This window comes from Mobula birostris, chromosome 12, assembly GCF_030028105.1.
Source record: "Mobula birostris isolate sMobBir1 chromosome 12, sMobBir1.hap1, whole genome shotgun sequence".
NCBI lineage: Eukaryota > Metazoa > Chordata > Chondrichthyes > Myliobatiformes > Myliobatidae > Mobula > Mobula birostris.
Genome location: NC_092381.1, coordinates 6,861,550 through 6,883,159, shown reverse-complemented (window position 1 = coordinate 6,883,159; position 21,610 = coordinate 6,861,550). Strand labels below are relative to the sequence as shown.

The 21,610-nt window shown below is 51.8% G+C and overlaps 1 protein-coding gene across 1 annotated transcript in view; it reads left to right on the top strand.

The window, feature by feature from the left end:
* Window positions 1-21,610, top strand: part of LOC140206430 (atrial natriuretic peptide receptor 2-like) — a 112,472-nt gene that overhangs the window by 39,500 nt on the left and 51,362 nt on the right. Inside the window, exons 11-13 of the mRNA XM_072274798.1 lie at window positions 2,607-2,750; window positions 10,610-10,731; window positions 11,663-11,804. Of these exons, the coding sequence (XP_072130899.1) occupies window positions 2,607-2,750; window positions 10,610-10,731; window positions 11,663-11,804 (408 nt within the window). The remainder of the gene's footprint in view (window positions 1-2,606; window positions 2,751-10,609; window positions 10,732-11,662; window positions 11,805-21,610) is intronic.

Below are 21,610 nucleotides of genomic sequence, written 5' to 3'. Positions count from 1 at the left end.
AAGGACTTGTGTTGGCTAAATACAAGATCTACTCCCCATCTGTAAAAAAATACTTGCCCCAAACTTACCCCCTCCCACCTTAAAAGAATGCCCTCTGGTATTAGACATAGGGCTAGATTGCCTGCTCATTTTATGATCCTAAAACTTTGTTGTATTATATTTTATTTTATTTAGAGATACATCACAGAACGGGCCCTTGTGGCCCATCCAACAACCCATCTATTTAACCCCAGCCTAATCACAGGACCGTTTACAATGACCAATTAACCTACTAACTGGTACGTCTTTACTGTGGGAGGAAACCAGAGCACCCGGAGGAAACCCATGTGCACACGGGAAGAACGTACAAGCTTTCTTACAGAGGATGCTGGAATTGAACTCCAAACTCCGAAGCCCTTGGGCTGTAACAGTGTCACGCTAACTGCTACACTGCCCCCACGGTCAGGCACTTCAGCAGGTCAGACAGCACCTTTGAGGAAAGGAAGCGAGTTAATTGTTCTTCAGAATTTGGGCAATTTGCAAATGAAATGTTTCAGAGAAATGGGGGAAGGGCATGGCGAGAGCAAATGTGAAGTTTATTGAGAGAGTGGGTCCTGCAGGAGGTGGTCCCACGGGGAGAGGATGAAGGGGCAGGGGTTGGTGAGTGACAGAGTGATGTATGGGAGGGATGACACCACGGGTAGGTGACAAGGCAGTGTAGCAGCTAATGTAACACTTTACGGTGCCAGTGATCAGACTTGCTGTGAGAAATTTGTACATTCTGCCCATGACTGTGCGTGTTTCCTCCGGGTGCTCCGGGATTCTTCCACATTCCAAAGACGTACAGTTTCAAAAGAGATGTGAGGGGCAAGTCTTTTACACAGAGAGTGGTGGGTGTCCGGAATGCGCTTCCTGGGGTGGTGATAAAGGCAGATACATTAGAAACTTTTAAGGGACATTTAGATAGGCACATGATTGTGAGGAAACTGGAAGAATATGAACGTTGTGTAGGCAGAAAGGATTAGTTCAGGTGGCCATTTGATTACTAACTTAAATGGTTCAGCGGAGGACTGGTTCCTGTGCTGTTCTCTTCCAGGTTAGAGCTAGCGAGTCGTGGGCATGCTGTCTTGGTGCTGGCAGCGTGGCGACAGTTGCAGGCTGCCCCCAGCACAATCCTCGCACTGTGTTGGCTGTTGACTCAAACAACATGTTTCACTGCATGCTTCAGTGTACTTGTGACAAATAAAGCAAACTCTGAAAATATTTAATCTTTACATTTTTAAAATTTATTCATTTACGCCAGCTAAGCCAGCATTTATTGCCCATCCCTAGTTGCCCTTGAGAAGGTGGTGATGAGCTGCCTTCTTGAATGGCTGCAGTCTCTGAGGTGTAGGTTCACCCACAGTGCTGTTAGGGAGGGAATTCCATGATTTTGACCCAGCGACAATGAAGGAACAGTGAGTGAGGGGGAATTCCAAGTGGTGGTGTTTTTTGTAAATCTTAGGAGATGAGTTATGTCAGGAATACGGAAGGGCAGAGCGGGTACAGCTGAATGTGTGAAACGAGGGACTGACTCTCTAAGAGAAAATGCACAGGCCATGAGATAAACAGGATTATTGTTTATAAAGAAAACAGCTCTGATAAGCACAAAAACGCAATGAGATAAAAGAACATAATAAAAAAAACAATAAATATAAATATATAAAGTAGCATATATGGATGGATTGATTGTATGTCCATAAAGTGTTGCTAGGCACAGGAGTGTCTGTACGTAAGGTGACTGACAGTAAAGTCCTGCTGGTTGTGGTTGTTCTTTATTTCTTTATTTATTTGTTGAGATACAGTGAGGAACAGGCCCCTCCGGCCCTTCGAGCCACACCGCCCAGCAACTCCTGATTTAATCCTGGCCTAATCACAGGACAATTTACAATGGCCAGTTAGCCTACCAACCAGTCCGTCTTTGGACTGTGGGAGGAAACCGGAGCACCAGTGCTGACGAGGAGAACGTACAGACTCCCAGCAGGCAGTGGCGACCCTGCTGAAAACTGTGGACATGCTGTGTTGACGCTGTTTGAAAACTGCCCAGCACATCACCGGCATCAGCCTACCCACCGTCGACATAAGCACAGAAGGGAACTAGACAGGGGCCAGTGACATCATGATGGATCCCACCCACCCTGCTCATGGACTGTTTGTCCCACTCCCATCAGGGAGGAGGCTACGTGGCATCCACACCAGGACCACCAGACTCAAAAGCAGTTACTTTCCCCAAGCAGTAAGGCTGATCAACACCTCCACACCCCCGACCACCACTACTTTATCATTTCCTGTCAGTCACCTTGTGTATAGACACTCCTGTGCCCAACGTCACTTTATGGACATACAATCAATCTACATACAGAAGCTATCTTATGTATTTATATTTATTGTGTTTTTTTTGTTATGGTTGTGTTATTTTGTGCTGCATTGGATCAGGAGTAATGACTATTTTGTTCTCCTTTACACTTGTGTACTGGAAATGACATTAAAGTATCCTGAACCTTGAACTGTGTTAAGAGGGTAACACCACTCTATCGATGGTATTTATTGTTCATTCTGGATACTAATTGCACTGCTCTTCATTCCAGGGAACTTGACCATCCAAACCTATGCAAGTTTATTGGTGGATCTGTGGAGGTGCCCAATGTTACCTTAGTTACCGAATATTGCCCTAAAGGGAGTCTGTCCGACGTACTGCTCAGTGAAGATATCCCCCTGAATTGGGGCTTCAGGTAACACCCATACAGTTCTCATTTGCTTGCAAGGAGCTGTGTTTTGTAGATCTGCATGTGTAGTGTGACTTACACAATATAATTGTAAATCCATAAGACATTGGAGCAGAATGAGGCTATTTGGTCCATTGAGTCTGCTTACCATTCCAGCATGGCTGATTTATTATCCTTCTCAACCAAATTCTCCTGCCTTCTCCCTGTAACCTTTGACACCTTTGCTTATCAGGAACCTATCAACCTCTGCTTAAAACATACCCAATGACTTGGCCTCCACAGCCATCTGTGGCAATGAATTCCACAGATTCACCACCCTCTGGCTAAAGAAACTCATTCTCATGCCTGTTCTAAAGGGATGTCCTTCCATTCTGAGCTGGTGCCCTCTGATCCTAGACTCATCCACAATAGGAAACACCTTCTCCACATCTGCTATATCTCCGCCTTTCAATGTTCAATAGGTTTCAATGAGATCCTTCCCTCATTATCCTACACTCCAGTGAGTACAGGACCAGAGCCATCAAACACACCTCATATGTTAACTCTTTCTTTGCCAGGATCAGTCTTATGAGCCTCCTCAGCTTCCCCTCCAATGCCAGCACATAAGAGGCCCAAACTCAGTCCCTTTTCAGTTCATAGGCTGCTGCAAGCCTCACTGGGCACGCATATCTATCGCCATCCCAAACCATAATCTCTGTTCATCGAAAACTTTGTCAACTCTCAACCCCCCATGAGCCCCGAGCCTTGGCCTCACTGACTTATGCTGGTGTAAGTACTTGTGAACTTCGAAAACCTTCCTTGCAGGCTGACCTCAGCATATAGAATAATATAGCACAGTACAGGCCCTTCGGCCCACAATGTTGTGCCGACCCTCAAACCCTGCCTCCCATATAAGCCCCCACCTTAAATTCCTCCATATCTGTCTAGTAGTCTCTTAAACTTCACTAGTTTATCTGCCTCCACCACTGACTCAGGCAGTGCATTCCACGCGCCAACCACTCTCTGAGTAAAAAAACCTTCCTCTAATATCCCCCTTCAACTTCCCACCCCTTACCTTAAAGCCATGTCCTCTTGTATTGAGCAGTGGTGCCCTGGGGAAGGGGCGCTGGCTATCCACTCTATCTATTCCTCTTATTATCTTGTACACCTCTATCATGTCTCCTCTCATCCTCCTTCTCTCCAAAGAGTAAAGCCCTAGCTCCCTTAATCTCTGATCATAATGCATACTCTCTAAACCAGGCAGCATCCTGGTAAATCTCCTCTGTACCCTTTCCAATACTTCCACATCCTTCCTATAGTGAGGTGACCAGAACTGGACACAGTACTCCAATTGTGGCCTAACCAGAGTTTTATAGAGCTGCATCATTACATCGCAATTCTTCAACTTTATCCCTCGACTTATGAAAGCTAACACTCCATAAGCTTTCTTAACTACCCTATCCACCTGTGAGGCAACTTTCAGGGAACTGTGGACATGTACCCTGAGATCCCTCTGCTCCTGCACACTACCAAGTATCCTGCCATTTACTTTGTACTCTGCCTTGGACTTTGTCCTTCCAAAGTGTACCACCTCACACTTCTCCGTGTTGAACTCCATCTGCCACTTCTCAGCCCACTTCTGCATCCTATCAATGTCTCTCTGCAATCTTTGGCAATCCTCTACACTATCTACAACACCACCAACCTTTGTGTCGTCTGCAAACTTGCCAACCCACCCTTCTACCCCCACATCCAGGTTGTTAATAAAAATCACGAAAAGTAGAGGTCCCAGAACAGATCCTTGTGGGGCACCACTAGTCACAATCCTCCAATCTGAATGTACTCCCTCCACCACCACCCTCTGCCTTCTGCAGGCAAGCCAATTCTGAATCCATCTGGCCAAATTTCCCTGGATCCCATGCCTTCTGACTTTCTGAATAAGCCTACCGTGTGGAACCTTGTCAAATGCCTTACTAAAATCCATATAGATCACATCCACTGCACTACCCTCATCTATATGCCTGGTCACCTCCTCAAAGAAGTCTATTAGGCTTGTTAGACACGATCTGCCCTTCACAAAGCCATGCTGACTGTCCCTGATCAGACCATGATTCTCTAAATGCCTATAGATCCTATCTCTAAGAATCTTTTCCAACAGCTTTCCCACCACAGACGTAAGGCTCACTGGTCTATAATTACCCGGACTATCCCTACTACCTTTTTTGAACAAGGGGACAACATTCGCCTCCCTCCAATCCTCTGGTACCATTCCCATGGAGAACGAGGACATAAAGATCCTAGCCAGAGGCTCAGCAATCTCTTCCCTCGCCTCGTGAAGCAGCCTGAGGAATATTCCGTCAGGCCCCAGGGACTTATCCGTCCTAATGTATTTTAACAACTCCAACACCTCATCTCCCTTAATATCAACATGCTCCAGAACATCAACCTCACTCATATTGTCCTCACCATCATCAAGTTCCCTCTCATTGGTGAATACCGAAGCGAAGTATTCATTGAGGACCTCGCTCACTTCCACAGCCTCCAGGCACATCTTCCCACCTTTATCTCTAATTGGTCCTACCTTCACTCCTGTCATCCTTTTTTCTTCACATAATTGAAGAATGTCTTGAGGTTTTCCTTTACCCTACTCGCCAAGGCCTTCTCATGCCCCCTTCTTGCTCTTCTCAGTCCCTTCTTAAGCTCCTTTCTTGCTTCCCTATATTCCTCAATAGACCCATCTGATCCTTGCTTCCTAAACCTCATGTATGCTGCCTTCTTCCACCTGACTAGATTGTCCACATCACTTGTCACCCATGGTTCCTTCACCCTACCGTTCTTTATCTTCCTCACCGGGACAAATTTATCCCTAACATCCTGCAAGAGATCTCTAAATATCGACCACATGTCCGTAGTACATTTCCCTGCAAAAACATCATCCAATTCACACCCGCAAGTTCTAGCCTTATAGCCTCATAATTTGCCCTTCCCCAATTAAAAATTTTCCTGTCCTCTCTGATTCTATCCTTTTCCATGATAATGCTAAAGGCCAGGGAGCGGTGGTCACTGTCCCCCAGATGCTCACCCACTGAGCGATCTGTGACCTGACCCGGTTCATTACCTAGTACTAGATCTAGTATGGCATTTCCCCTAGTCGGCTTGTCCACATACTGTGACAGGAATCCATCCTGGACACACTTAACAAACTCTGCCCCATCTAAACCCTTGGAATTAATCAGGTGTCAATCAATATTAGGGAAGTTAAAGTCACCCATGATAACAACCCTGTTATTTTTGCACCTTTCCAAAATCTGCCTCCCAATCTGCTCCTCTGTATCTCTGCTGCTACCAGGGGGCCTATAGAATACCCCCAGTAGAGTAACTGCTCCCTTCCTGTTCCTGACTTCCACCCATACTGACTCAAAAGAGGATCCTGCTACGTTACCCACCCTTTCTGTAGCTGTAATAGTATCCCTGACCAGCAATGCCACCCCTCCTCCCCCTTTTCTGCCCTCCCTATTCCTTTTAAAGCACTGAAATCCAGGAATATTGAGAATCCATTCCTGCCCTGGTGCCAGCCAAGTCTCTGTAATGGCCACTACATCATAATTCCATGTATGTATCCAAGCTCTCAGTTCATCACCTTTGTTCCTGAAGCTTCTTGCATTGAGGTACACACATTTCAGCCCTTCTACCTTACTGTCTTTACACCCTTTATTCTGCTTCTCTTTCCTCAAAGCCTCTCTGTATGTTAGATCTGGCTTTACTCCATGCACTTCTTTCACTGCTCTATTGCTCTGGGTCCCATCCCCCTCGCAAGTTAGTTTAAACGCTCCCGAACCATGCTAGCAAACCTACCTGCAAGGATATTGTTCCCCCTCGAGTTCAGGTGCAATCCATCCAATCTGTACAGGTCCCACCTTCCCCAGAAGAGATCCCAATGATCTAAAAATCTAAAACCCTGCTCCCTGCACCAACTCCTCAGCCACACATTCAACTGCCATCTCCTCCAATTCTTATCATCACTGTCACGTAGCACTGGCAGCAATCCTGAGAACGTCACCCTTGAGGTCCTGTTCTTCAGCCTTCTGCCTAGTTCCCGAAACTCACACTTCAGGACCTCATCCCTCTTCCTGCCTATGTCGTTGGTCCCTACATGTATCACGACTTCTGGTTGCTTTCCCTCTCGTACCAGGATGTCATGCACCCGGTCAGAGACATCCCGGACCCTGGCACCCGGGAGGCAACAAACCATGTGGGTGTCCTTCTCACGTCCACAAAATCTCCTGCCTGCTCCCCTGACTATAGAGTCTCCAATGACGACGGCTCTCCTCTTCTCCGTCCCACCCTTCTGCACCACAGGGTCAGACTCAGTGCCGGAGGCCCTGCCACCGTGGCTCACACCTGGTCGGTCGTCCCGCCAGCAGTATCCAGGACGATAAACTTATTATTCAGCGGAATGGCTACAGGGGTGCTCTGCACTACCTGTCTGCTCACCTTCGCTTTCCCCCCTCTGACTGTCACCCAACGACCTGCTTCCGACAGCCTAGGTGTGACTACCTCCCTGTAGCTCTCATCTATGACTCATTCTCCCTTATATCCTCAGGCTTTGTTGGTCATTGTCACATTATTATCATATTGAATTGCATTATTTTAATATCACGCTTGCGTTAATGTTCCTTTGCTTCTCATACTCGTTAGTTTATTCCCTCTAATGGTGGTATAGTGGTTAGTGCAATCACTTTATAGCCCCAGCCATTACTGATCGGGTTTCAATTCCCACTGCTGTCTGTAAGGAGTTTGTAAGTTCTTCCTGTGACAGTGTGGGTTTCCTCTGGGTGCTCTGGTTTCCTCCCACGTTCCAAAGACGTATGGTAAGGGTTAGTGAGTTGTGGACATGCTGTGTTAGTGCTGGAAGTGTGGCAACACTTGTAGACTGCCCCCAGCTCATCCTCAGAATTTGTTGTTCGTTGACAGAAGTGATACTTTTCACTGTGTGTTTTAATGTTTTGATAGACATAGAGCAAATAAAGCTAATCTTTAATTTTTTAAAAATCTTTAGTTGTTAATCTCTAATCTTTCCGAAGCCACACACGAGGCTCTGAACTGAGAGCAGATCTGTCCTAATGTTCAAGGAAGATTTGGGTGCTCTGCTCACCTGAGTACTCCGCTTGTTTTCCGAAACCCATGCGGCTGAGAAGAATTAGAATCACATTTATAATCACTAACATATCTCGTAAAATTTGTTTTGCAGCAGCAACACATTGCAATGCTTAAAATGCACCAAGACATAGTGAAAAACTTGTCTTGCATTCTGATGATGCAGATCAGATCATTACGCAGGACATGGAGGGAGAAGAAGTTGAAACAATCATTATGTAGAATGAAATGTAAAGCCTATCCTTCATTTATCTCTCAATCTATCTATCTCAATTTATATATCTATCTCCCTCTCTCTCTTTATATCTCTACTTATCTATCTATTTATCTATCTATCAGCCTCAGATAAGAGGGACATCCATTAGAACAGAGGTGAGGAGGATTTTCCTTAGACAGAGGGTGGTGAATCTGTGGAATTCATTATCACAGACAGCTGTGGAGGCCAGGTCTTTGGTATATTTAAAGTGGAGATTGATAAGTTCTTGGTTAGTCAGGCATCAAAGATTATGGGGAGAAGGCAGGAGAATGGGGTTGGGAGGGATGATAAATCAGTTGTGATCAAATGGTGGAGCAGAATCGATGGGCCGAATGGCCTAATTCTGTTCCTGTGTCTTATGGTCTATTGATCTATTTATCAATCTATTGTAACATAAAGTAATTGTTATACCTTGCAAATCACTATTGCCACAGTACAACAAGCTTCATGGCACATGTCAATGATAAATCTGATTGTGATTTTGAGGCCATTGCCTCAGTTCTAGATTCCCCTCCCCAGGAAAAACTTCCTCTTGGCTTCCACCACCTCAATCTCCCTCAGAATCAATCAATACCATCTCCTCAGTCCTTCTATCACCATAACGTGGCAGCCCGAACCAGTTCCATGCGAGGAATCCTGCCTGCATCTCAGCTCAACCCAACCCTCATAATATCCTCCAACTCTCCAACCCTCCCTGGTCTCTCTGTTCTGGTGCTGGCATGTAGATCAGCAGTTTCGGGGTCCTGTGTATCAACATCTCTGAGGAGCTATCCTGGGTCCAACATGGGTCCTGGGACCAGCAATTACAAAGAAGGCACGATGGTAACTATATTTCATTAGGAGTTTGAGAGACTTGGCATGTCACCAAAGACACTCGCAAATTTCTACAGATATACTATGGAGAGCACTCTGACTGGTTCCATCATCATCTGGTGTGGTGGGTGGGGCTCACTGCAAAGCTGCAGAGAGCTGTAAACTCAGCCCGCTCCATCATGGGTTGTAGCCACCCCAGCTTCGAGGACACCCTCAAAAATATGGCATCCACATTACGGAGCCTATCACCCAGGACATGCCCTCTTCTCATTGCTGCCATCACTTGCCCGCCTTTGACCCATATCCCTCTAAACTTCTTCTATCCATGTACTTGTATAAATATCTCTTAAACATTTTAATTGAATTTTATTTGTCACATGTACATTAAAGCACCGAAACATACAGTGAAATGCATTGCTTACATCAATGACCAACACAGTCCGAGGTATCAGAACCAGTTTTATTGTCACCGGTATGTGATGTGAAATTTGTTAACTTAGCAGCAGCAGTTCAATGCAATACATAATCTAGCAGAGAGAGAGAAAAAATAAAATAAAAATAATGATAATAATAAATAAACAAGTAAATCAATTACATATATTGAATAGATTAAAAAAATATACAAAAACAGAAATACTGTATATTAAAAAAAGTGAGGTAGTGTCCAAAGATTCAATGTCCATTTAGGAATCAAATGGCAGAGGGGAAGAAGCTGATCCTGAATCGCTGAGTGTGTGCCTTCAGGCTTCTGTACCTCCTACCTGATGGTAACAGTGAGAAAAGGGCATGCCCTGGGTGTTGGAGATCTTTAATAATGGATGCTGCCTTTCTGAGACACTGCTCCCTAAAGATGTCCTGGGTACTTTGTAGGCTAGTACCCAATATGGAGCTGACTAGATTTACAACCTTCTGCAGCTTCTTTTGGTCCTGTGCAGTAGCCCCTCCATACCAGACAGTGATGCAGCCTGTCAGAATGCTCTCCATGGTACAACTATAGAAGTTTTTGAGTGTATTTGTTGACATACCAAATCTCTTCAAACTTCTAATGAAGTATAGTTGCTGTCTTGCCTTCATTATAACTACATCGATATGTTGGGACCAGGTTGGATCCTCAGAGATCTTGACACCCTGGAGCTTGAAACTGCTCACTCTCTCCACTTCTGAACCCTCTATGAGGACTGGTAAGCCAAGGACAGCCCACGTGTCGCTATGCTTCTGTAGCTAATATAGAATGTCTACAATTCACTAACCCTAAACGTACATCTTTGCAGTGTTAAGGGGAAATGGGATCACCCAGAGGAAACTGATGTGGAGGGAACGTACAGACTCCTTATAAACACTGGTGGGAAGAGAACCCTGGTTGTCAGTGCTGTAAAGCCTTACGCTAATTGCTGCACAACTGTTCTGCCTGGGACTTGCTCCACAAAATCATTCTGTATGTGAAAATGTGTCCCTCAGATCCCATTTAAACCTTGGTCAAAAGCCTAGACTCTCGACTCCAACACCCACCACACATATCTCACCCTTCCACCAGCCCATCACCAACGTATTTCCCTTTGGGATATGGTATGTTTAACCTCTATGACTTGATGAGGAGGCTTTGAACAAGTTTCTTTCTCCATTTTAGCTTCTACATAACTTCAAGTTGTTGTTGCTTTAGACTGTCATTTGCCACGGACGTGTCCCGGGGAATGACTTATCTGCACAGTCGCAGAGTGTACCACGGGAGACTGAAATCAACCAACTGCGTTATTGATGACAGATGGGTGTGCAAGATCGCAGGTAACCACAGCCGCTTACTTATAAACACAGGAGATTCTGCAGATGCTGTAAGTCCAGAGCAGCACACACAAAACTCGGCAGGTCAGGCAGCATTTATGGAGAGGAATAAACAGTAGACATTTTGGGCCAAGACTCTTCACAGTTATTCCCCAGGGAACCCTGTACTTGTACCCCTAGCTCCCTCTGTTCTACAATACTCCCCAAGGGAACAATATCCTGATGAAGTGTCTCAGCCAAAATGTTGACTGTTTATTCATTTTGCTCCGGAGATAAGTGCTGTTGAGTTCCTCCAGCACTTATTGTGTGTATTGCCATGAATGCTGCGTATCTGATACCATGCCCCTGCGATACTGTTGCGAGTACATTCATTGGCCTCTTTATTATATACACCCGCCCATTAATGCGAATGTCTAGTCAGCCAATCATGGGGCAACAATTCAATGCATAAAAACACGCAGGCATGGTCAAGAGGTTCAGTTGTTCAGAGCAAACATTAGAATGAGGAAGAAATGTGATCTCAGTGACTTTGACTGTGGAATACTTCTTGGTGTCAGTTGGGCTGGTTTGAGTATCTCAGAAACTGTTGGGTCTCCTGGGATTTTCATGCACAAAAGTTTACAGAGAATGGTGTGAAAAACAAAAAAAAACAAGATCTGTGGGCGTAAAGCCTTGTTAATGAGAGAGGTCAGCGAAAAATGGCCAGTCTGGTTCAAGCTGACAGTAACTGAAACTTAAACGCACATTACAACAGTGATGGGCAGAAGAGCATCTCTGAACACACAGCACATGGAACTTTGAAATGGTTGGGCTAAAGGAGGTACCGTACCTAACAAAGTGGCCACAAGGTGTATGTGTATGAGAGCTCTGTGATCTCAGTGTCCTTTCCACATCTGAGTTTGTAACTGGCATCTCAATCTGTCTGTTTGTGAAGACTACGGGCTGGCAGCCTACAGGAGTGCTGATTTCCAGAAATTTGATGATGGTTTTGTTCCGAAGATGGGTCGCATTTACTGCGCTCCTGAAGTGATTGCAGGCACTGCTTCTAACCTGAGTCCCACAGCAGATGTCTACAGGTAAGGCTGCTCCTCCTACTTACCACATCTCTGCTCTTCTTGCTGCTGCCATTGAGCAGAAGCCTCAAGACCCACAGGAACAGTCAGGCTCCTGAGCCAGAGGGGATAACATCACTTGCCCCGCCACTGAACTTCAGGCTCTTTTAAGGATCCATCATCTCATGTTCTCAATATTCATTATAGTTATGACTTCTCCTGATTTTTCATTGACTCCTTGTATTTACTGCGAAGGCCCACAGGAAATGAATCTCAGTGTTATACATGGTGACGAACGTGTGCTTTGATAATAAATTTACTTTGAACTTTGAATTTGCCATATCAGCTCAGCTTGGATGAGAGACATCAATCAGATATGACTTTTCCTGATTTATGATCACTGTTTCAATGTGAAATTTGTTGTTTTGTGTGTCAGCAGAGTACTTAAACCCTGACTGACACCCTGTACCTGTACCCCTCACTCCCTCTGTTCAACAACACCCCCCGGGACACCCTGTACCTGTACCCCTCACTCCCTCTGTTCAACAACACCCCCCGGGACACCCTGTACCTGTACCCCTCACTCCCTCTGTTCTACAACACCCCCCACTCCCTCGGTTCTACAACACTCCCCCGGGACACCCTGTACCTGTACCCCTCACTCCCTCTGTTCAACAACACCCCCCGGGACACCCTGTACCTGTACCCCTCACTCCCTCTGTTCAACAACACCCCCCGGGACACCCTGTACCTGTACCCCTCACTCCCTCTGTTCAACAACACCCCCCGGGACACCCTGTACCTGTACCCCTCACTCCCTCTGTTCAACAACACCCCCCGGGACACCCTGTACCTGTACCCCTCACTCCCTCTGTTCAACAACACCCCCCGGGACACCCTGTACCTGTACCCCTCACTCCCTCTGTTCAACAACACCCCCCGGGACACCCTGTACCTGTACCCCTCACTCCCTCTGTTCAACAACACCCCCCGGGACACCCTGTACCTGTACCCCTCACTCCTTCTGTTCTACAACACCCCCCGGCACACCCTGTACCTGTACCCCTCACTCCCTCTGTTCTACAACACCCCCCACTCCCTCGGTTCTACAACACTCCCCTGGACACCCTGTACCTGTACCCCTCACTCCCTCTGTTCAACAACACCCCCCGGGACACCCTGTGCCTGTACCCCTCACTCCCTCTGTTCAACAACACCCCCCGGGACACCCTGTACCTGTACCCCTCACTCCCTCTGTTCAACAACACCCCCCGGGACACCCTGTACCTGTACCCCTCACTCCCTCTGTTCAACAACACCCCCCGGGACACCCTGTACCTGTACCCCTCACTCCCTCTGTTCAACAACACCCCCCGGGACACCCTGTACCTGTACCCCTCACTCCCTCTGTTCAACAACACCCCCCGGGACACCCTGTACCTGTACCCCTCACTCCCTCTGTTCTACAACACCCCCCGGGACACCCTGTACCTGTACCCCTCACTCCCTCTGTTCAACAACACCCCCCGGGACACCCTGTACCTGTACCCCTCACTCCCTCTGTTCAACAACACCCCCCGGGACACCCTGCACCCCTCACTCCCTCTGTTCAACAACACCCCCCGGGACACCCTGTACCTGTACCCCTCACTCCCTCTGTTCAACAACACCCCCCGGGACACCCTGTACCTGTACCCCTCACTCCCTCTGTTCTACAACACCCCCCGGGACACCATGTACCCCTCACTCCCTCTGTTCAACAACACCCCCCGGGACACCCTGTACCTGTACCCCTCACTCCCTCTGTTCAACAACACCCCCCGGGACACCCTGTACCTGTACCCCTCACTCCCTCTGTTCAACAACACCCCCCGGGACACCCTGTACCTGTACCCCTCACTCCCTCTGTTCTACAACACCCCCCGGGACACCCTGTACCCCTCACTCCCTCTGTTCAACAACACCCCCCGGGACACCCTGTACCTGTACCCCTCACTCCCTCTGTTCAACAACACCCCCCGGGACACCCTGTACCTGTACCCCTCACTCCCTCTGTTCAACAACACCCCCCGGGACACCCTGTACCTGTACCCCTCACTCCCTCTGTTCTACAACACCCCCCGGGACACCCTGTACCTGTACCCCTCACTCCCTCTGTTCAACAACACCCCCCGGGACACCCTGTACCTGTACCCCTCACTCCTTCTGTTCTACAACACCCCCCGGGACACCCTGTACCTGTACCCCTCACTCCCTCTGTTCAACAACACCCCCCGGGACACCCTGTACCTGTACCCCTCACTCCCTCTGTTCAACAACACCCCCCGGGACACCCTGTACCTGTACCCCTCACTCCCTCTGTTCAACAACACCCCCCGGGACACCCTGTACCTGTACCCCTCACTCCCTCTGTTCAACAACACCCCCCGGGACACCCTGTACCTGTACCCCTCACTCCCTCTGTTCAACAACACCCCCCGGGACACCCTGTACCTGTACCCCTCACTCCCTCTGTTCAACAACACCCCCCGGGACACCCTGTACCTGTACCCCTCACTCCCTCTGTTCAACAACACCCCCCGGGACACCCTGTACCTGTACCCCTCACTCCCTCTGTTCAACAACACCCCCCGGGACACCCTGTACCTGTACCCCTCACTCCCTCTGTTCAACAACACCCCCCGGGACACCCTGTACCTGTACCCCTCACTCCCTCTGTTCAACAACACCCCCCGGGACACCCTGTACCTGTACCCCTCACTCCCTCTGTTCAACAACACCCCCCGGGACACCCTGTACCTGTACCCCTCACTCCCTCTGTTCTACAACACCCCCCACTCCCTCGGTTCTACAACACTCCCCTGGACACCCTGTACCTGTACCCCTCACTCCCTCTGTTCTACAACACTCCCCAGGACACCCTGTACCTGTACCCCTCACTCCCTCTGTTCAACAACACCCCCCGGGACACCCTGTACCTGTACCCCTCACTCCCTGTGTTCTACAACACCCCCCGGGACACCCTGTACCTGTACCCCTCACTCCCTCTGTTCAACAACACCCCCCGGGACACCCTGTACCTGTACCCCTCACTCCCTCTGTTCAACAACACCCCCCGGGACACCCTGTACCTGTACCCCTCACTCCCTCTGTTCAACAACACCCCCCGGGACACCCGGTACCTGTACCCCTCACTCCCTCTGTTCAACAACACCCCCCGGGACACCCTGTACCTGTACCCCTCACTCCCTCTGTTCAACAACACCCCCCGGGACACCCTGTACCTGTACCCCTCACTCCCTCTGTTCAACAACACCCCCCGGGACACCCTGTACCTGTACCCCTCACTCCCTCTGTTCTACAACACCCCCCGGGACACCCTGTACCTGTACCCCTCACTCCCTCTGTTCAACAACACCCCCCGGGACACCCTGTACCTGTACCCCTCACTCCCTCTGTTCAACAACACCCCCCGGGACACCCTGTACCTGTACCCCTCACTCCCTCTGTTCAACAACACCCCCCGGGACACCCTGTACCTGTACCCCTCACTCCCTCTGTTCAACAACACCCCCCGGGACACCCTGTACCTGTACCCCTCACTCCCTCTGTTCAACAACACCCCCCGGGACACCCTGTACCTGTACCCCTCACTCCCTCTGTTCAACAACACCCCCCGGGACACCCTGTACCTGTACCCCTCACTCCCTCTGTTCAACAACACCCCCTGGGACACCCTGTACCTGTACCCCTCACTCCCTCTGTTCTACAACACTCCCCGGGACACCCTGTACCTGTACCCCTCACTCCCTCTGTTCAACAACACCCCCCGGGACACCCTGTACCCCTCACTCCCTCTGTTCAACAACACCCCCCGGGACACCCTGTACCTGTACCCCTCACTCCCTCTGTTCAACAACACCCCCCGGGACACCCTGTACCTGTACCCCTCACTCCCTCTGTTCAACAACACCCCCCGGGACACCCTGTACCTGTACCCCTCACTCCCTCTGTTCAACAACACCCCCCGGGACACCCTGTACCTGTACCCCTCACTCCCTCTGTTCTACAACACCCCCCGGGACACCCTGTACCTGTACCCCTCACTCCCTCTGTTCAACAACACCCCCCGGGACACCCTGTACCTGTACCCCTCACTCCCTCTGTTCAACAACACCCCCCGGGACACCCTGTACCTGTACCCCTCACTCCCTCTGTTCAACAACACCCCCGGGACACCCTGTACCTGTACCCCTCACTCCCTCTGTTCTACAACACCCCCCACTCCCTCGGTTCTACAACACTCCCCTGGACACCCTGTACCTGTACCCCTCACTCCCTCTGTTCAACAACACCCCCCGGGACACCCTGTACCTGTACCCCTCACTCCCTCTGTTCAACAACACCCCCCGGGACACCCTGTACCTGTACCCCTCACTCCCTCTGTTCTACAACACTCCCCGGGACACCCTGTACCTGTACCCCTCACTCCCTCTGTTCAACAACACCCCCCGGGACACCCTGTACCTGTACCCCTCACTCCCTCTGTTCAACAACACCCCCCGGGACACCCTGTACCTGTACCCCTCACTCCCTCTGTTCAACAACACCCCCCGGGACACCCTGTACCTGTACCCCTCACTCCCTCTGTTCAACAACACCCCCCGGGACACCCTGTACCTGTACCCCTCACTCCCTCTGTTCAACAACACCCCCCGGGACACCCTGTACCTGTACCCCTCACTCCCTCTGTTCTACAACACCCCCCACTCCCTCGGTTCTACAACACTCCCCTGGACACCCTGTACCTGTACCCCTCACTCCCTCTGTTCTACAACACTCCCCAGGACACCCTGTACCTGTACCCCTCACTCCCTCTGTTCAACAACACCCCCCGGGACACCCTGTACCTGTACCCCTCACTCCCTCTGTTCAACAACACCCCCCGGGACACCCTGTACCTGTACCCCTCACTCCCTCTGTTCTACAACACCCCCCGGGACACCCTGTACCTGTACCCCTCACTCCCTCTGTTCAACAACACCCCCCGGGACACCCTGTACCTGTACCCCTCACTCCCTCTGTTCAACAACACCCCCCGGGACACCCTGTACCTGTACCCCTCACTCCCTCTGTTCAACAACACCCCCCGTGACACCCTGTACCTGTACCCCTCACTCCCTCTGTTCAACAACACCCCCCGGGACACCCTGTACCTGTACCCCTCACTCCCTCTGTTCAACAACACCCCCCGGGACACCCTGTACCTGTACCCCTCACTCCCTCTGTTCTACAACACCCCCCGGGACACCCTGTACCTGTACCCCTCACTCCCTCTGTTCAACAACACCCCCCGGGACACCCTGTACCTGTACCCCTCACTCCCTCTGTTCCACAACACCCCCCGGGACACCCTGTACCTGTACCCCTCACTCCCTCTGTTCTACAACACCCCCCACTCCCTCGGTTCTACAACACTCCCCTGGACACCCTGTACCTGTACCCCTCACTCCCTCTGTTCTACAACACTCCCCAGGACACCCTGTACCTGTACCCCTCACTCCCTCTGTTCAACAACACCCCCCGGGACACCCTGTACCTGTACCCCTCACTCCCTCTGTTCAACAACACCCCCCGGGACACCCTGTACCTGTACCCCTCACTCCCTCTGTTCTACAACACCCCTCGGGACACCCTGTACCTGTACCCCTCACTCCCTCTGTTCAACAACACCCCCCGGGACACCCTGTACCTGTACCCCTCACTCCCTCTGTTCAACAACACCCCCCGGGACACCCTGTACCTGTACCCCTCACTCCCTCTGTTCAACAACACCCCCCGGGACACCCTGTACCTGTACCCCTCACTCCCTCTGTTCAACAACACCCCCCGGGACACCCTGTACCTGTACCCCTCACTCCCTCTGTTCAACAACACCCCCCGGGACACCCTGTACCTGTACCCCTCACTCCCTCTGTTCAACAACACCCCCCGGGACACCCTGTACCTGTACCCCTCACTCCCTCTGTTCTACAACACCCCCCGGGACACCCTGTACCTGTACCCCTCACTCCCTCTGTTCAACAACACCCCCCGGGACACCCTGTACCTGTACCCCTCACTCCCTCTGTTCAACAACACCCCCCGGGACACCCTGTACCTGTACCCCTCACTCCCTCTGTTCAACAACACCCCCCGGGACACCCTGTACCTGTACCCCTCACTCCCTCTGTTCAACAACACCCCCCGGGACACCCTGTACCTGTACCCCTCACTCCCTCTGTTCAACAACACCCCCCGGGACACCCTGTACCTGTACCCCTCACTCCCTCTGTTCTACAACACTCCCCGGGACACCCTGTACCTGTACCCCTCACTCCCTCTGTTCAACAACACCCCCCGGGACACCCTGTACCCCTCACTCCCTCTGTTCAACAACACCCCCCGGGACACCCTGTACCTGTACCCCTCACTCCCTCTGTTCAACAACACCCCCCGGGACACCCTGTACCTGTACCCCTCACTCCCTCTGTTCAACAACACCCCCCGGGACACCCTGTACCTGTACCCCTCACTCCCTCTGTTCAACAACACCCCCCGGGACACCCTGTACCTGTACCCCTCACTCCCTCTGTTCTACAACACCCCCCGGGACACCCTGTACCTGTACCCCTCACTCCCTCTGTTCAACAACACCCCCCGGGACACCCTGTACCTGTACCCCTCACTCCCTCTGTTCAACAACACCCCCCGGGACACCCTGTACCTGTACCCCTCACTCCCTCTGTTCTACAACACTCCCCGGGACACCCTGTACCTGTACCCCTCACTCCCTCTGTTCAACAACACCCCCGGGACACCCTGTACCTGTACCCCTCACTCCCTCTGTTCTACAACACCCCCCACTCCCTCGGTTCTACAACACTCCCCTGGACACCCTGTACCTGTACCCCTCACTCCCTCTGTTCAACAACACCCCCCGGGACACCCTGTACCTGTACCCCTCACTCCCTCTGTTCAACAACACCCCCCGGGACACCCTGTACCTGTACCCCTCACTCCCTCTGTTCTACAACACTCCCCGGGACACCCTGTAGCTGTACCCCTCACTCCCTCTGTTCAACAACACCCCCCGGGACACCCTGTACCCCTCACTCCCTCTGTTCAACAACACCCCCCGGGACACCCTGTACCTGTACCCCTCACTCCCTCTGTTCAACAACACCCCCCGGGACACCCTGTACCTGTACCCCTCACTCCTTCTGTTCTACAACACCCCCCGGGACACCCTGTACCTGTACCCCTCACTCCCTCTGTTCAACAACACCCCCCGGGACACCCTGTACCTGTACCCCTCACTCCTTCTGTTCTACAACACCCCCCGGGACACCCTGTACCTGTACCCCTCACTCCCTCTGTTCAACAACACCCCCCGGGACACCCTGTACCTGTACCCCTCACTCCCTCTGTTCAACAACACCCCCCGGGACACCCTGTACCTGTACCCCTCACTCCCTCTGTTCAACAACACCCCCCGGGACACCCTGTACCTGTACCCCTCACTCCCTCTGTTCAACAACACCCCCCGGGACACCCTGTACCTGTACCCCTCACTCCCTCTGTTCAACAACACCCCCCGGGACACCCTGTACCTGTACCCCTCACTCCCTCTGTTCAACAACACCCCCCGGGACACCCTGTACCTGTACCCCTCACTCCCTCTGTTCAACAACACCCCCCGGGACACCCTGTACCTGTACCCCTCACTCCCTCTGTTCAACAACACCCCCCGGGACACCCTGTACCTGTACCCCTCACTCCCTCTGTTCAACAACACCCCCCGGGACACCCTGTACCTGTACCCCTCACTCCCTCTGTTCAACAACACCCCCCGGGACACCCTGTACCTGTACCCCTCACTCCCTCTGTTCTACAACACCCCCCACTCCCTCGGTTCTACAACACTCCCCTGGACACCCTGTACCTGTACCCCTCACTCCCTCTGTTCAACAACACCCCCCGGGACACCCTGTACCTATACCCCTCACTCCCTCTGTTCAACAACACCCCCCGGGACACCCTGTACCTGTACCCCTCACTCCCTCTGTTCTACAACACTCCCCGGGACACCCTGTACCTGTACCCCTCACTCCCTCTGTTCAACAACACCCCCCGGGACACCCTGTACCCCTCACTCCCTCTGTTCAACAACACCCCCCGGGGACACCCCTGTACCTGTACCCCTCACTCCCTCTGTTCAACAACACCCCCCGGGACACCCTGTACCTGTACCCCTCACTCCTCTGTTCTACAACACCCCCCGGGACACCCTGTACCTGTACCCCTCACTCCCTCTGTTCAACAACACCCCCCGGGACACCCTGTACCTGTACCCCTCACTCCCTCTGTTCAACAACACCCCCCGGGACACCCTGTACCTGTACCCCTCACTCCCTCTGTTCAACAACACCCCCCGGGACACCCTGTACCTGTACCCCTCACTCCCTCTGTTCAACAACACCCCCCGGGACACCCTGTACCTGTACCCCTCACTCCCTCTGTTCAACAACACCCCCCGGGACACCCTGTACCTGTACCCCTCACTCCCTCTGTTCAACAACACCCCCCGGGACACCCTGTACCTGTACCCCTCACTCCCTCTGTTCAACAACACCCCCCGGGACACCCTGTACCTGTACCCCTCACTCCCTCTGTTCAACAACACCCCCCGGGACACCCTGTACCTGTACCCCTCACTCCCTCTGTTCAACAACACCCCCCGGGACACCCTGTACCTGTACCCCTCACTCCCTCTGTTCAACAACACCCCCCGGGACACCCTGTACCTGTACCCCTCACTCCCTCTGTTCAACAACACCCCCCGGGACAACCCTGTACCTGTACCCCTCACTCCCTCTGTTCAACAACACCCCCCGGGACACCCTGTACCTGTACCCCTCACTCCCCTCTGTTCTACAACACCCCCCACTCCCTCGGTTCTACAACACTCCCCTGGACACCCTGTACCTGTACCCCTCACTCCCTCTGTTCTACAACACTCCCCAGGACACCCTGTACCTGTACCCCTCACTCCCTCTGTTCAACAACACCCCCCGGGACACCCTGTACCTGTACCCCTCACTCCCTCTGTTCAACAACACCCCCCGGGACACCCTGTACCTGTACCCCTCACTCCCTCTGTTCTACAACACCCCCCGGGACACCCTGTACCTGTACCCCTCACTCCCTCTGTTCAACAACACCCCCCGGGACACCCTGTACCTGTACCCCTCACTCCCTCTGTTCAACAACACCCCCCGGGACACCCTGTACATGTACCCCTCACTCCCTCTGTTCTACAACACCCCCCACTCCCTCGGTTCTACAACACTCCCCTGGACACCCTGTACCTGTACCCCTCACTCCCTCTGTTCTACAACACTCCCCCGGGACACCCTGTACCTGTACCCCTCACTCCCTCTGTTCAACAACACCCCCCGGGACACCCTGTACCTGTACCCCTCACTCCCTCTGTTCAACAACACCCCCCGGGACACCCTGTACCTGTACCCCTCACTCCCTCTGTTCTACAACACCCCCCGGGACACCCTGTACCTGTACCCCTCACTCCCTCTGTTCAACAACACCCCCCGGGACACCCTGTACCTGTACCCCTCACTCCCTCTGTTCAACTACACCCCTGGGACACCCTGTACCTGTACCCCTCACTCCTCTGTTCTACAACACTCCCCGGACACCCTGTACCTGTACCCCTCACTCCCTCTGTTCAACAACACCCCCCGGGACACCCTGTACCCTCACCCCTGTCA